At 42.0% G+C, this 17,898-nt stretch overlaps 1 protein-coding gene across 2 annotated transcripts; it reads right to left on the bottom strand.

Annotated features, from left to right (window-relative positions):
• Window positions 1-1,412: 1,412 nt before the first annotated feature.
• Window positions 1,413-17,083, bottom strand: LOC134638827 (transmembrane protein 255B). Of its 2 annotated transcripts, none has more exons than XM_063489778.1 (9): window positions 16,967-17,083; window positions 16,228-16,370; window positions 16,033-16,095; window positions 6,293-6,382; window positions 5,283-5,363; window positions 4,351-4,436; window positions 3,584-3,743; window positions 3,167-3,313; window positions 1,413-2,654 (listed from the first exon to the last, which is right to left on the bottom strand). In XM_063489778.1, exons 1-9 carry the CDS (start codon window positions 17,028-17,030, stop codon window positions 2,409-2,411), a joined length of 1,080 nt encoding a protein of 359 aa, XP_063345848.1. In that variant the 5' UTR covers window positions 17,031-17,083; the 3' UTR covers window positions 1,413-2,408. The 2 variants fall into 2 exon arrangements, with proteins under 2 accessions (XP_063345848.1, XP_063345927.1); XM_063489857.1 differs by having other exon boundaries at window positions 3,167-3,310.
• Between the last annotated feature and the right edge of the window lie 815 nt (window positions 17,084-17,898).

Below are 17,898 nucleotides of genomic sequence, written 5' to 3'. Positions count from 1 at the left end.
AGGCTGCTTTTAATGTAATTAATTTTCTCCCAGAGACCATTTGCAGTATGGTAAATGGATTGGTGCTTATATATAATGTACTAACAAGTGAACGCAGTGGAAGTAGTACTTTAAAGGAGCTCATGAATGAAGAAAAGAGAGGATGGATGGAAGGAAGTTAGTGAATCAGAAAGTGCAGATGATTAGTGAGGATGAAGGGAGGGCACCTACGAAGAGTGGAAGATGGTCCAGATCAGTGGTCCCCAACCTTTTTTGCGCCACGGACCGGTTTATGCCCGACAATATTTTCACGGACCGGCCTTTAAGGTGTCGCGGATAAATACAACAAAATAAAACTAGTACCGGTACCGAAAAAAAGAAGATTTATTCATAACACACATGAAAAGACCCAGGAAAACCGAGTTAACGATAAAAACGATAACAAAATAACGCTAAAAACCGATAAAAACCCTGAAAACCATACATTTCACACCCGAGCCTCAACTCTTGCGGCCCGGTACCGGTCTGAGGCCCGGGGGTTGGGGACCGCTGGTCCAGATGACATACCTGTGGAGGTAATGAAGATGTGTAGAGGGCAGTGGACTTTTTGATCAGTGAATTATGTGAGGCCTGCTATGATGTCTGGTTTGGAGACAGTGACACTGAAAAAAAGAGCTGAAGATGTAAAGGTTTTCATTGAAATGACCAGGAGGGACAGGAGTAGAAATGAGAAGACATGGGAGAGTGGTTATAATTGACAAGGGAGCTACCAGGCATGAGGAAAAGAGGAAGGAATAATACAAATAAAGGGACACTTTTGTCTCAGTGCTTTCCAAAATTCACAATTGGGGTTTAGTATCTTATCCATGGATACTTCGGCATGCAGACTGGAGTAGCCTGAGATTAATCCATGATCTGATTGGAAGACAACCTGCTTTATCACATGAACATTCACCTGTAGCTAGTCTACTTCAAAGTAATCTTAAACATGATAATCTCTTTCAATTCTCCTGTTTGTAAGAAAAATAAGTTTTGTTTTGTTTGTTTTAATATAATGTGATAAATGCAACAAAAAATATAGTTTTGCATTGAAACTGTAACTGTAGCCCACTACAAAATAGTGACTTGTGTTAAAATCTTTTAGTATTTTATACCTGTAAGAAACACTGATGCCTAACAGGCTGTGTCACCTTTATTAGAGAGTTCCAATAATAGTTTTAAAATTATTTATTTTTGCAAAAACAACTCAGAAATTTATATTTGGGCCTCGAATATTAAAAACATGGGTTATTATGGCTAAACTACCTAAAGTGTGTGGAGCTGGGAATGACCACAGTAGGTTCACTCTACAGTTTAATAACAGCAGTCACTACAAGCAAATATATCACAGAAAAAAGCAGAACTACAGCGCAGCGCACTGGGTTATGCAGAGGTGTGCTTTATTGCTTATGAATGTAACAAGATTATGAGACTATGAAGTTACACGGTCTGCCTTTGAGGTGAAAAAAACCTAACAGAAGCACTGGGAAAAAAAAGTTCAACATTTTGGAAAAAATAAACTTATTTGCTTTTCCGATGAGTGAAGGCCAAAACAGGGAAACCCGAAACCCGTTTGCCTGGATTTGTTTGAAAAGTGGAGGACAGACGTTACACAAAGTCTTTGAAGACCCGTTTTCAGACTCTCTGCCTCGGATATTACAGCAAATAAACTTATTTTTGTCAGTGTTGAACTCCTTCAAAGGTGAAGTTTTTTTTCAATATAAAGCCCTTACTATGCATTTCTTACAGGTCCAGCAGTCCCATGCATCGACTCAGAGGTCATATCGACTGTAAAGTGCACATTAAATGAGTCACACAAACATAATTAAATAACAGCTACATGAACATAATTTACTCTCAGGAAAGCCCTTTGAACTGTACAGTATAATGAGACGATACACAGGACGACCTGCAACTTAGAACAGAAACCAGACCACAGTCAGTATTTAAACTGAGTGTGAACCATCCAAAGGCCAGCCTTAGGCTTAAAAGAATCTTTGACATCTTGGGAAATTTTGCTTATTCACTTTCACTTCACAATTTTTGTCTTTTTTAAAAGAAAACTTTTGTTAATAATCGAGCAGATTCAGAGGTGCTGGTACTTTTCCCTCATTTCTGGTCTTTTTGCTGCCGTGCAGAGCTTCAGAGCTGTGTGGTACTGAGTGAATAAGCAAGTTTCCTTTGATGGCTACATATTAAAAGGACTCATGTCTACATATTAAACACTACATAACCATAAATCTCTGTCTGACTTCACTTGAAACCCATTAGACACACGTGAAACGCAGCATTTAAATCATTGAAATCTCTGTTTCTGAAATGTTTTGTGCTACTTTCAGTCTGACCAGGTGAAGGTGTTCGCAGCACGCTCTCCATATTTGTCTAAAGTCTCAGCAGGCGTAAGGTGGAGGTTTCTCAAAGGCGCTGTAGGAGGATGCATAGAGGACCGGAGCGTTGGGGGTCAGCATGTAGCCTCCTGGGTCCTGGGTGGCTCCCTGAGGCTGTGGCTGGGGGGGAACCTGAGAGGGCAGCTGGCTCTGGTTCTCCTCAGATGGGCAGGAGGAGGGGGAGGAGACAGGGCCTCCCCCAGGAGGGAGCATCTGGGGAGTAGCAGGTGCCTGGTGGTTGGTGTTATGCTGTGGGAGAGGGGGAGAAACAGGAAGTGGTTGGCTGCAGAGGCATGTGGAAGTTCAGCCAAAGAGATATCAAATATCAGCAAAGATCAGCCCCGAGCCATCGATCAGACGGACAGAAATACGTAACCAAAGCAACACGTCTGCAGATTTAAGATGATTGCCTGGTTTAGGAAGATGGAATACTTGTGGTATCTTTTCATGGAGTTTTTAAGCTTTAATGTGAAACAAGCCCAGCTGAGGAGTCTGCAGCCAACCAGGAGCCAGCTGCGACTCTGTTATGAGCTACAGCTGTGCTTTCAGCTCATGTGTAACAGGCATTAGTTCACTTCCATCACCAGCTGTTTTGATACTAGAGTGCTAGTAGGCAGGAATGTACACTCAGTGACACTTTATTAGGTACACCTCAGTAGCATCATTTGGGTAAAGTGAGATTCAAGAAACCAGTCTGAATAAAAGTGGCTGGCGAGTGCATCTCCCTGTGCTTCACTCTTAGTTTTGGCCTCAGCTCCTACCTGCATGGATACTGGGTAGTTGGGGTAGGCGGGCAGAGCCTGCCCAGACGGACAGAAGTTGGGGTAGGTGAGCATGTGCTGGGTCGGATTGTACAGGATGTGAGGTGCTGGCGTTGGGCTGGGAGCGATCTGAGGAGCAGGCTTCTGCTGGAGGAAACGGTAAAACATGCTTTAGGTAAAGAGATCACTAAAAACAAGCTGCTGTTAAAATAACAGGTTAACACACATTTACACAGATGCAGGAACACATCAGGAAGTTTAAACTGCTCAAAGGTGCTGCGTTTATTTAACCAAATAAGCATGTAGCCGATCATAGCATGTGACTGCTTCTAAACTCTCTGCCTTCAAAGTTTTGGGTTTCTGTTTTTTTGGGAGGGAGTGGGGGTAGAGTGAGTTAAATCCTCTTGGACTCCTCACCACGATATCCTTGTACGCTCCGAGGATGGCGGCGGTGATGATGCCCAGGAACAAGCCGATCACGTTGAGCACCACCGAGGTCCACATCAGGCGGTACAGCTGGACCACATCCCAGCAGCTGCTGACCCCGGTGAACTCGTAGTAGTGTGAGGAGTACAGGCTGGAAGATAAGAATAAGTTGTGACATGGCAGGAAAATCGCAGGTGTAACTTATTTAAGTTCTGCTTTATGGCTCTTATTGTAGTTTCCATTTCACATCCCAGACTGTTTTATCCCAAACCTTCCAGGATGGCAAGAAAACAAAGAGTCTCCTACACCATCCATCACTTTTGCTTGCTTTATTATTTCCAGACAGCCTTTTATCGGCTTATGACTGAGTGGTAATGCGGTCAAAGGCACAAGGAGAATGTTTTGAAAGCGCTTTCTCTTGTGTGTGTGTATGTGTGTTAGGCTAAAATATCCAAGATTTAAGAGCTGGCTGTCATACAAGAAAGAGCTGAAATTTCCAGGGTTTTTTTTTTCTTGCAGCAGTTTCTCTGAGCTCTTTCTCATGTCTGGGATGCTATTTTCCTGCTGCCCTCTGGCCTCTCTGTTATTATTAGAAGACTATAAGCTCATAACTGGAAAACAGAAAAAAAGTGGTTGGCCGATATTCTGACATGACTTGTGGAAAAGCTCCTCTGAAACTAAACTGGAGAGAAATGGTTAAACAACACAAACCTGTGTTGTGTTATGTCCTGCAGACCTGCAGTTTGAGTTTGTCTCACCTCTCGCAGTTATACAGGTAGCAACAGTAGCAGGTGTTGCTCCTCACTTTCAGCTTGCATGACTTCTCAAACGAGCGGCATGTCACCTGCAGCTCCAGAGAGTGGATAAATGAGAGAGAGATGGGTTAGATACAGATGCAGAAACCAGATAAACAAAAACTGCATGGACCAATAACCAAACACACACACACAAAGTCGTCAACATATTGCTTCCACAGCATCTACGTGCTTTTTATTTGATTTGCAGAGGGAGACTGAATGCTGTTGCTTTCAGTGAGCCAGTAAATCTGTGTAGTAACATCATTTGACCACTAGGTGTCACAGCAGCCTTTGCAAAAGTTTAAACTGAGCATCAAAAGGTTGTAAGAGCACGCCACACAGTACTGTGGTATATTCTTTAAAACAGAGGTGTCAAACATAAGGCTGGGGGGCTCAGAACGGGCCCAGCAAAGACTTTAATCTGGTCACTATTGGAAAATGTGAAAGTGGGCATAAATTTTTAACTGTATTTTTATAAGTTTGTCCTACTGAGGAAGACCTCCCCCACTTCCATTCATACTACACCAAAGTCATGTAGTAATAGATAAACATTTGAATTACAGATAAATGCTGTTTTTTCACTATCTGCTATAGGAATTTCACCACGTGTACACAGTAAAATAAATAAAAAAATCAAGTAAATAAGAATTTTTCTGGATGGTTTGGGCAATGAGCTACGAAAACATTTTCTGTAATTTTTTACACATTTATTTGTGTTTTTTAAGCTCAGAGAGCTGTGCTGTGAGATTTCCTTCATTGCCTACAGCAGCGTTTATTTCTCATGTAGAAAAACTGAGGCGTACTGTTGAGACGACACTTTATTAAATATGTATTTAAACTTCTTCACACTGACAGAAAGAGGGGCACAGGGTTTACATATATATGAGAATCACCTCAGTGTAGTAGCTGTCGTAGGCGTAGCCAGATCCACTGGGGTGAAAGTCACACATGCCCTCCTGCACAGGTGTAACGTCCTGAAAAAGAGAGCCGTTACACATCTAACATGATCACATCCTCGTCATCCTCCCTGCTGCAGCGCACCGTCCACTCTACCCGGTGCACAAAACCCACCTCGTTCAATAAAACCCTTACTGAACTTTATGCAACGTAAAGGGTAATAAAATCATTCTCACTGTCCAGAGCTTGACTGTGCAATAAATGTGACTTTTACAGTCATGAGATCACAAAATGAATATATCTGCAGAGGTCTGATAAGCACCCGGGGATCGATAACGGGGACGGGGTCCAGCTTTGAAACTCTCATTAGGAAGTGGAGGCTCCTTAAACAAATAACTGTGAGTAATACTTTATAAAAGGGGATAATTCCCCTGTAATTGAATGGAATTTAAATGTGTTTTATTTGAAATTAAAATGTAATTAGGATGATCACAGTTGGTGAGGAAGAACAGTTCTATTTAATGTAATTCTATGTAGTTACTTCTTTGTTTCCTATACAAACCTGACTGGTTACTCTGTTGTTCTAGTGTTCCTACCTTTAAGCAGGTGTAGGCAAATATAATTACAATGTAATTTCAAATAAAATACATTGAAATTCCATTTGATTAAAGGGGAATTACACCTTTAGTTGTAAAGTGTTACCAAAATGCACACAAGCTAAACTCTACACTCGGATTTAACCTGTGAGAGTGTTTGGTGATCACATCCCAGCTGATTTATTGTTGTCATCAAAGTTTTCTGTGACACAAAGAATTTAATCAGGCCTGGTATCCTGAAAGTTTGTCAGCTTTTCATGTCACACAGCAGCTCGCTGCAGGGTGAGATTAGTTGGTCTGCCTTGCACCCACACATTTCTTGATCTGACCTTTTGATCTCAGCATGTGTGGTTAAACCCCGTCTGTGAGGATGCCTGCTTGAGTTTATGTCAAATAAAAGTGATACTTACAATAAAGTCTGAAGCAATTATCCCATCCACGATGGCACAGAAGCAGGCAACGATGACTCCGACACTGATGAAGATTATCGAGGACACCAGCTTAAAGAGAAGTGAAGGGAGGAAAGCACAGAGGAGAGTCACGAGACACGATTTAGTAAAAAAGTAGTGAGAAGTAAGTAAAAAACAAAACTATCAGAGCAGGTGCAGCTTGTGTTTTTGTGTTATTTGCATGCATATATATCTAAATAAAAGCAAAAACAAGATTTTATAAACTTAACACACACACAGAGACACACACACACACACAGATATTTAAGCTTGGCATGTCTGCTGATTGGTCGTCTGCACGCCAGGCCTGCAGGACAATAAAGGCAATGTAGAGGCTCTCGCTCTGCCAGCACAGAGGAGCTTTGTGGCTGATTTACAGGCGAAGAAGCAACACGCAGGACAGAGCAAGGTCAGTCCAATTCTCCCACAAACGCAGACGCACACACACACACATTCGTCTTCACATCTTTGTGAGGACATCAAATTGACATAATGCTTCCCCTAACTCTAACCATCAGAAAACAAAGCCGAATCCTAAACTCAAATTTGTACTTCTCAGACAAACTGAACAATGCAGCGCACACGTGGGTCTCCTATAAGACTTCTTCTGTTAGATAAAGTCATTTTCTAATATCACACGCACACAGCCCAGCAGACCCAGCTGGCTGATCACAGATGTCTGATCATAAAGTTTATCATCGAGCATCGGTTACTGTCTGTTCAATCGCTCCTCCAGGACTGAACCTCCTGCACAGAAACACAGTTTCGCTCTCTCTCTCTGGTAGTTGTAGTTTGAGACCAAAAAGCAAGGAGGAACGGTTACCTTTCACAACCACAGAAACAAGTATGGGGTCTGTAACTTGAACCCTGTAGATCGTGATGGTCACAACAATCAGCTCCAGGTATTAAAACAGGATGTTGTTTTGTGTTCTTTCTTTTCCATAAATCATCAACTCTTTTAGCAAAACAGGTTTGCGCATGATTAATACACACTGTCCCGTTTATTTGGGGAAAAATGGATACGAAGGCATATTAATTCTGAGCTTTTCCTGAGCAAAGTGAAATAAGAGGCAGGCTGAGAATATAAGCTTTTCTGGGTGGGTTTTATCTGCCACTGGTCCAGACTCTCTGCTTCATTAGCGGTTTAAATGGCTCCGCTTTTATGGGCTGCAAGTGGGAGATGAGGCCAACGGCAGAGACAATAGAGCCTGACAACTGCATTACTTCACATTACCTTAGCACCAGCTGCCAGCACATAAAATATCCACGCCACCCAAACCTCCCCTGATACTGAAAAATCAAATAGTGTAAAAGATTAAAGACACGCGGCATACTGTAGATGGTTTTCTACTCTCAGGAGCCGCTTTGGGGAAGAAACATTAAAAAGACGGGAAAGTAATTCAGTCGAATCCTTTTACTGACAGGCGACTGTAAAGTGTGAAGTAATTTACTTCATTACCGTATCTCTGAATTTAATCTGCTACATTTTAAAGCAGTTTTTTAAATTCAACATAAAAAATCGAATGAAAACAGTAAAAGGTGCGTCAAGCACCTCTGTAAAATTTATTCTGATCAGTACTCAGAACGTTGAGCCTTTTCTGTAATGATCGTTCATTTACACAATGTTTGGGAAGAGCTGATCTACATTATCAACAGTACAGTTACTCTATAGAGTGAATACACTACCTGCCCAATCTCCTGTTCCACACTTTCTTTCACCTGATGGACATCAGTTTTTTTTTCATTCATTCGTTTCATAGCTACACACACACACACACACACACACACACACACACACACACACACACACACACACACACACACACACACACACACACACACACACACACACAAAACTATGGTTTGTCACATCGAATGTGCATGGAGCTGGCTCCAGAAGAGGATGCCTAGATTACTTGTTCTTGGGGGCGATCAACTTGGTCAGACTGGACTATTTGAAGAAATGGACAGGCTCAGTACAGCTGGAACTAAACCCAATTAAATATTTAGGTATTGTTTCTCCTAAGCTTGCAGATTTAGCTAAATTAAACCACATCCCACTTTTAAAGAAAGTCACATACGATCTAGCTAGATGGAAGTCACTACCCATATCACTCATGGGAAGGGTCGTTTCAATAAAAATGATGGTTCTGCCAAGAATCAATCATTTATCCTCAATGATCCAGAGTAAACCTTCACCCTTTGGAAAGTTCCAAAGGGTGAAGTTCCTTTGGAAAGATAAAGCCCCATGTATTAGCTTAAAAACGCTACAGAAGACCAAGGATAGAGGAGGACAAGGTCTGCCTAACTTTCACCACTTCGTCTTAGCCAACAGGCTACAATACATCTCAGGATGGTTAAAACACACCCTCTTAGATAAGCCCTGGCTAGATGTAGAACAAGCACTATGCAATAATATAGAGATTTTGGACCTACCATTCATTAGCTCAAACATCAAATGACATGTAAGCTTAAAAAGCATCAATATCAGCTCCTCTTTGACAGCATGGTGGGAGTTTAAAAAAAAAAGACTGAGTCTTCATTAATCGAATGCAAACATACACCCATCTGGAACAACCCTGACATCCTACAGAACAATAATATGATAAACTTCCCAGATTGGAGTTGTAAAGGAATTGAATACTTGGAATATATATTCAGAGGAACAGACTTTATTCCATCTGACAGATTAGTTATACAATACGGGATTAACAAGAATAGATTTTTAGATTGGAAACTTAATCAAATTAAATCTATAGTAAAAAAGAAAACAAATCAAATTACACCATCAAGTGTGGTGCAATTTCTCAAAACTGTCTAAAGTATACAGGACACGCTCATAAATAGATGAATCAACATCCCTTTGTATTGCAAAATGGGAGGCAGATCTATCACTTAGGTTTGATCAAAACAGCTGGTCTCAGATATGTTTAAAAACCTTTAAATGACTAGAAATCCCAGTCTCCAATTAATACAATACAAAATCATGAACAGAGTGCACTACACAGGCCAATGGATGTTCATGATGGGTTTTATGTCATCTAACACCTGCTCACGGTGTCAAGGGAATACACCTAACAATTATATCCGTGCTCTTTGGTTCTGTCCACCTGTTCATGTTTTGGTGCTGGATATGTGAAACCCATCAAAGTGCTCCAGCCTCCCCTTCAGTTTGCTTTTCTGGCGACTTAGATGATGTCATTATGGAGATGAACACAGTCCGCCTTATGCATTGCTAAGAAGACCTCATGAACTGGAAAAATAAAAATAATCTTAGCATTAACCAATATAGAGGGGGTAGGTCCCCTCCATGCCTTCCTCAGGTCATGGAGGGTGGGGCTATGGCTTCCCACACCCACCGTTAGACACTTACATGGAGAAACCTCATGAATGCAAGTGCTAACGCATACCGGTACCCAGACACACACTATCTTGGGCTGCTGCTGCCTCTAAAAATATCTTGTATTATTAGTACTGTGTGCTTCTCAGTAACAATATCATTGTTATATATGTTGGTTGTTGCCGTGGTTTCTCTGCTGTTTGAAGCAGATTCTCAGTGTTTTCTCTCTCTCATCTTCTTCTTCTCCTCTATTTTTCTCTCCCTGTCTTTCTATTAACTTTCCTTCCAGCTTCTCTTTCTTTCACATCCCCTGGTCTTGTCCATTGTGGTTGTAACAATCCAAAGTAAAAAATCCTAATAAAGTCCCAATAAAATAGAGCTATCAAGTGGACCATTATAGCGAATGCCATTACGCTCCACTTGTGAAAGTAAATCTGTTTGGCATTTTTTGGCCTTCTGATTGCTACACTGCTGGACAGGACAGGGAAAAAAGAAGAAGAAAGAAACACAGAGAGGGAAAAAACCCCAATGGTGACGAAGCACTAATAACATAAAATGAGGAATTTTACAACCTCGGTAAAGATACCTATCAGGTTATGTAAGCAAAGTCGCTGACCTCTGCAAGGACTTCCTCCCCTGCTCAGTGGTCCAGCGTCCTATCATGACACCAGCTGAACACACTGCTATTAAGAAGCAATCGTCCCCCGCCCTGTTGGGTAAAATACGACCCTTTAAAGGCCCACCGCTCCTCTCTCGGAAGCTACAAGGTGACCATGAGGACGGCAGCGTGTGAGATACCGGCAGTGCCTACAGGAGAGGCCACCGGGGTAACGAACACGAGCCACGTGAAGCGTGTGGTCATAAAGAAACATTACAGGGTCTGAGGGCAGTGAAGCTTGTTATCACACTGGATGTGTGAGAGCAGATAGAAGTGGAGGGTTTTTTTACAGGCAGATTTTCACACTTCACAGTCCGTCACAAAGGACAAAATGAAACGTGGCTGGACGAGTCATTAACATTTGTAAAGCTTTATTCAACAAATAGACAGAGAGAGAGCTTTCCCTTTAGCTTACTTCAATTAGATCACGAGGAAAAGGGATCAACAGTTGGACAGAAACTGGAGAGAAGACGCATAAAATGAACAGGGAAAGAAGGCACAGGTGAGGTCAGTCAGACACTAACAGGGGTGGGAAGATCAACCTTCAAAACAGGAAAACCGGAAAAGTGTGTGTGTTTATCGCACCCAAAGTGTGGCTTTGACCAGGTGGCTTTTTGCCACATTTTTAAAGATAAGTCTGAAAAGGTCCTAATGTAGACTATAGCAGATTCTCAGCTACATAAATAAATAAAGACACACATGTTTATATTGTGTGAGCCTTTTATATTCACTTAGCGTTTTTTAATATTTGTTCTTTCTTTGCCTCATGGATATTCTGTAATTTGCTCATCTCACTGCTGTTGTTTTATTGTTGTCTTTATTCTGTGATAAAGCAGTTAGCTGTGCATGTTTGATTTAGCTGTTTTTGCCCTTCCTCACGAAACCACAGACAGCTCTGTGTCCTTGTCTAATTTTCCAAATTTTGACATGGAAGTTTCAAAGTTTGCTAGAAACATTCCTCGGAGATTTTGGTCCATGTCAACATCCCAGCATCACAAAGTTGCTGCAAGTTTGTCAGCTGCACATCTATGATGGGAATCTCACATTCCACCACATCCCAAAACTGCTCTATTGGACCGAGATCTGGTGACTGTGGAGGCCATTTGAGTCCAGTGAACTCTTTGTGATGTTCAAGAAATCAGTTTGAGCTAATGTGAGCTCTGCAACATAGCGTGTTATCCTGGTGGAAGCAGAAGATGGGTACACTGTGCTCACAAAGGGATGGCCATGTCAGGTAGGCTGTAACGTTTAAGCAATGCTCATTTTGAGCTCAGGGGCCCAAAATGTGCCATGAAAATATCCCCTAGCAGCCAGAACTGCTGATACGAGGCAGGGTGGATCCCTGCTTTCATGCTGTTTATGCAAAATTCTGACTTTTCCATCTGAATGTTGAAACAGAAATTGAGAGTCAGACAGACCAGGCAACGTTTTTCCAATCCTCTGTTGTCCAACTTCGGTGGGCCTTGTTCATTTTATGTGACAGGACCACCCAGTGTTGTCTTCTGCATCTGTAGAACTTCAGCATGTCATCTTGATTATGTCTACATGCCTAAATGCTTTGAGTTTCTACCACGAGATTGGCTTTAATACTTGCATTAAAGAAAGTTAAGCAGGAATAGGTCTGTGTATTTTATATATAACACTTTTTTGGTCACTTTTACCACTTATCATTTGTTGTTATCTTTATTTAGTATTTCAGCCTCACCTGTGAACTCTAATGTGCATAAAAACTGCTATAAAATTTCATTTTAGCTGCTTTGATTTTACAAGCCTTCATTCAAACAGGAAACTTCTGTTTGGCTACAGTAGATGAGCTTATCACTTCTCTTCAAACCACATCAAAGTCTTCATCTGCTGCTATATGAAGTCAAAGGACCAAAAGCGTTGAGCAACCTAGGAAGCGAGGCAGGCTCCGGTGCTCTCAGGTGTCCGCGGCATTGTGGCACAGTTAGTTGTTCTTTAATGAGCGGCCTCGCTCTGCGAGCCAGCTCTCGTGTTACAGGACAAGCCTCAGATGCAAGAGGGAAGAAGATACCTACGTGAGAGCTGTGCCACATGTGCCTCATAAGAGACACCGTAGACCAGCGATCACACCATTAAAGTTTAAAGCACAGAGCTGGGAGTGATGCCAGAGAGACAGAGACGGCAGCTTTCGGTGTCTTTCCTGCTGTCCACACATTTAAATCCACACAGAGTCTGAGAACTGAAACAACAAGGACTGTGGATCTTTATAAAGATTTTAAAAGCAGGTTTATACTGGACCCTGTGGGCTGTAAACACACATGCAAACACACACACAGATGCTACATTTCTTTACATATGTGAACAAGAACAAGGATATCTTGGTAGACCAGATCAGATACGATACACTACAGAGAAAAGTAAGCCAATGTGATCTGACCAGGTGCACGACACCTGGACAACACATGAAAAATTCACAGCACAGACACGCACACAGAAATTCAGGTGCAGTCATTCAGGGACAGGAAAAAAGAATCGATCTGTTTTAGGACACAGTTTACTTGAATTGAACTCACTTCCCTTTAGCACACGATCATTTGACAAATACGGCTGCTATAGCCAAACGTTTACCTGAGACCTGATGACCTGGAGGCCTAATTGAGTGCGTCATACACCCATTCACTCACTCGCAAAGTCTTTTGGATCGTTTGCTTCTTGCTAAATTCATTGTTTGTTATACTACAGCGAGGGGGGCAGATTTCCTCACCTCTCATCTACAAAACCTTTATCTTTATTTGCACCCTGATTAGACAGGAGCTCCTTCACGCACCAGAAAAAAAAACAAAGAAATGAAATAAAAGGACACATCCAAATGTAGAAGCAATTTCTTTACAAAATCTTGGAAGTCTGAGAAATAATAATGATGCTCATTCACGAGTTTCCCCAAGCTGTGTAGGATACATCAACGACTAGTATATGCAAAACACTGTGAAATCTGCCTCGGTGGGATCATGAAGTGAAGATCTTAAATATTCTATAATTTATATAAAGGCTATTGTTAAAAATGTCACATTTGCAGCTTTGACTTTGGAAATCCGATGCCCTCATCTCAAATGCAGCTTTAATACACCCGTCATCCACCACACCCGTACTCCTCCATAAATAAGAAAACCCTGTTGTAATCAAATATTTGCTTTAGCTTCGACACCTTCTGTGGTTTGAAAGCACCCTTATCATACCGAGTCTCTCAGAAACCAAACATGACAAAGGGTCATTTATCACCGTTGCCATTCAGTAATCTAGACCAGGACCCAATCAGCCTACATTCAGCTATCTTTATCAACTTACGCACTTTTCCACACGCAGCACACTGAAATGTGAAATATTTTTATGCCTGTGGGGCCAAAATTTCACGCCCCCAACTGGATTACAGTGCTTTAATCTTACAAGCACTTAGCTGAGCCCTCCTTCTCTTACCTCCACGACAACAGTGGCAACAACGCCAGCCGCTTATTTAGGTTACGTCGTAGGCGCTAAAAAGATTTCAGAAGTCTAAATCAGGCGTAAGGGTGGGGGGAGATGTGCTGCCATGCTTTAGTGAAGGGTGAGAACATGCTGCAGCTCGTCCAGAGGTCTGGAAGGGAAAGCAAACAGGAAGCCATCGAGGAGGAAGGAGATGAAGGCATGAATGATTTTAGTTGCAAGATTTGAAATCGATGGTTGATTGGAGATGTTCTACAGGGGGTAAAAAAAAAAGAAGCAGATTTAGAGATGAATTAGATTTTTGATGGTGAGGAGGAAAGGGTGGAGTCCAGAATGACACATGAGCTGCTGACCTCGGAAAATGATGAAACGTCAAAGAGGAGGTCCGGCACTTTCCAGAGCAGGAACAGTTTAGTTTTGTTGCTGTTCAGTTTGAGGAGGCTCAGAGAGACTGAAGGCTGACAGTCACTACCAAGGCTCTGCTTTGAATTTAAATACTGAGGAATTCCCTTCTGAGGGTTACAGAGCTACAACATCCAGCATGCCAGCCCGAATAACCTCTGTTATCCAGCGAAGCAGCTGAGAAAACTAATCAGGCCTCAGCTGGACTTTGAAACACAGCTGGATGTGCTGAGCGTTAAAATCAGGACAAACTTGCAGGTGAAAAACGAGGAGTGGTACCTCACTGATGTCACACACTTAGTCTCATGCTGGGTTTCATGTGCTCTGAATGTGATCCTGACCGGCCGACTTAAATGTCACAGCGCAGCTTCTGGTTGCCGCTGGTCTTGAGGCAGCGTTGGCCTTGTTGGCAGCCTGAACATCGACACAAACAGTTCAGCGCTGTGGCCATTTTTAAAACCTCCTAATTCACATTAGAAATCCACTTTATGTACTGTGGAGTTTTTCAGAGGCTCTAATCTTTCTGTAGGCAGGCCTACCTGTAATCACCACTCCTGAATCATTTAACATGATCGTTTCTTTGAGCACAGAGAGCCACTGTGAGGATATAATACCTGTGTCCCTGCCTCAAATAAAGGGGCGCTGTCAGCAACTGACCAATACTAACCCAATTTCTCTTCTTGTCACTGAAGTCCAGAGAAAAATATATTCACTTCCTCTCACCGCAAATCCTGTCACGCACACTAACCCGGGCACAAGGACCGAGGATGCATTAGGCCTCCCATGAGTAATCCGATTTGCTTCGTGCTCATAAGAGCAAATTCCCACAAAACAGTTTAGGGAATTTGTAAAGTTTGTAACATAATCCTTTAATTTGTGATGTATATATATCCTGTTTTCCAGGAACAAAGCCTCATTTTTAGAGGATGAGTATGATGCAGATTAAAAAGCTGACAGAAATCACACAAATAAAAGGCTTCAGTGCAGCTTCACCCGCTTCACCCACATGTCTGTGATGAAGCCATATTACCGGTGCAAACTAGCAGCATGTGACTGAAGCTAACCAATGAATGATAAATGAAACTTCACATTTTACATAACTGAGCCAGATGTTCCCATACACCCGAATAAATCACTCATATGTAAGATATCACCTGAGACCAAACCACCCAACAAGGCTGTGGTGATGTAAACACACATTAACTGATGCTTCTGTTTGAGGACCTTTCGGGTAAATATATGTAGACATGCGCCATAATTTTAAGTACACTTGCAGCTCCTCCTTACGCAAATAATTTGGTTGTAAACAGATCAGCCAGTGATGCAGAAAATCATCTGCAAACCTGTGCTAGATATCATTTCTTGAAATAGAGGTGTGGTTTAGGAGGTGGAGCAGGTTGTGTACTAATTAGGTAGGTTAGTGGTTTGATCCCTGGCTGCTACAGTGTGCATGGCAAAGTACCCTTGGGCAAGATACTGAACTCTGAGTTGCTCCTGATGCATTCACAGGGTGTGAATGTTGGATAGAAAACACTTGGGTGTGAATGGTCGTCTGTCTCTCTGTTTTTGTTGACCTGTTCAGAGTTTACCCTGCCTCTGGTAACCATGAATTGGACAAGGGGAAGAAAATGAATGGCTGGTCACTTCATCTGAGGGATTTTTCTTTATGGGAGTAAAAACTTATACCTATATCAAGCCAGAAATGTTATAACCAGTCAGTTTATTTTTTAAAGTTTCTGATTATTTGAGGTCTGATTTAAGAATTTGGAGGTCTACATGGAGAAGAAAAGGTGTTGGAGGACAAGAATAACTGAAATCATCATCCGCATTTGAATCTGACAAGAGGAGCACACTCACCATAGGTCTGCGGTTTTCCACCAGGTGGATGCCAACAATACCCAGAAATGCTCCGAAACTCAACTGCAGGGCACAGAAAGCAGAAACTGTGAGTATACACATGAAGGTCTGACAGAGGAGCAGAAATGTCCGATTCACGGTGAGGGGTTTCATGACTAACAGCACGAGAACTGAGTAAAGGTGACCGCCACTCACTATGATGCCCGGGTATAGTCCAACGACCGGCACGTTGTCGGTGCGAGTGGCCGAGATCAGACCTACGGTCAGAACCAGCAGGCCCAGAGTGAGCAGAGAGACGGTCACCCACAGAGCAGTTCTCCTCCGACGCAGGTACTGAGCTACAGGGTGACAGAAAACCTCTTTTACATTCAAACACACTCAGGAAACATCTTTCACCCTACTCGCCTGATTGTGATGGTTTAGACTGCTGACTGTTGCAATCATGCAGCTGAAATGCCTCATGTTAATGTCAAGGCACCATTATTTGTCTCTTTATTATGTAGGTTTATCATCAGCAGCAAATTTCATTTTTGAGTTGTTTTTCTTTAGAAGGACATGCTCAGGAAATTTTTATTACACAGAAGAAAAACAGTAAATGAACAGTAGAGTAAAAATTAAATGACAGTGCAGTAAAGCAGGATTTTAAAAAAGGAAAAGCATAAAACTATGTGAGTAAATGTATGAACTTGTCTCAGATAAAGTCCCCTTTATCTGAGAATTAAACTCTGCAGGAGTTATCCAACCTTTTCCTCAGATATTTAACTACACCTAAACGCTTCCTGGACAAATAATCCTAGATGAATAAATAAGATCATATATATATGATAAAAAAAAAATATCTAAAAGACAAAATAATATAAAAACTTTTAAGATAAAAAAGATTAAAAGGTAACATTTTCACGTCTGTTGACTGAGAAAGTGACTGTAGGTGTACCTGCTGGATCCAGAGGTTCAGGCGCAGTTTGCTGACCTATCTGCGGGGTTTCGGGCTGCTGCATGTTCACTCAGTGAGGATGGATCTGCCCTGAAACGAAGACACAGATCAGGAGGATGGAGGCGATTCTCGCAGTGTTTTATTTCTCGACTTTTCTGTCTCTTTAACACAGACTCCTCATCCCCTTCGAGACTGCAGGTTCGCGCAGGTTTCTTGTTGTAATCCACTCAGTGTCCAGATGTGGGGTCTGATCACAGCTGACTGCCTCTGAGCTCACGAGGGCTCAACTTTACTTGGAGCCTTAAAAGGAGAGCGACACACAGAGGGAGAAAGACCAATCAGCTTCCTGTATTCACCTCGGTGATCAATTATTCAGTTATTGATCTTACATAAGTTGATATATATCTCCGATTTGATTTATGCTGAAAGTAATTACACGATCAAACTTTACGCACGATGTGATGAAACAGAGGGTATGATGTATGTTTGCTGAGTGTTGATGTTTGCAGACGGATGGATCACACCTGGTCGGGATGCAGCCTACTTGCTGTAGAAGTAAAACAAATATAGGACTGCAGCGCCCTCCGTCGGCTAAGATTGGAATTAGCAACACACCTCCTATAAGGTGAGGACACTTCGTGGGATGTTCTGGAAGTTGTTGCCCATCCTGTTTGCCTCTGTGGGTTAAATATAAATAAGCTCATATGTAGGATATTAAAATTAGATTTTTCATGAAGATAAATATGTTCAAAGACTCTATCAAACTTTTCTTCCCCAGCTTCTTAAATTCAGAGTCTATCCCATCCGCCATATGGCTTCACCCTGAAAGGTCGCCAGTCTCTCGCAGGGCTAACACAGGGAGACAGACACCCATTCACTCTCCCATTCACTCTCAATTTAGAGTCACCAGTTAACATAACTCCACTAACTGC

Source organism: Pelmatolapia mariae, linkage group LG1, assembly GCF_036321145.2.
Source record: "Pelmatolapia mariae isolate MD_Pm_ZW linkage group LG1, Pm_UMD_F_2, whole genome shotgun sequence".
NCBI classification, from domain to species: domain Eukaryota; kingdom Metazoa; phylum Chordata; class Actinopteri; order Cichliformes; family Cichlidae; genus Pelmatolapia; species Pelmatolapia mariae.
Note: the sequence above shows the minus strand (reverse complement) of the source record. Positions and strands in the feature narration are given on the sequence as shown.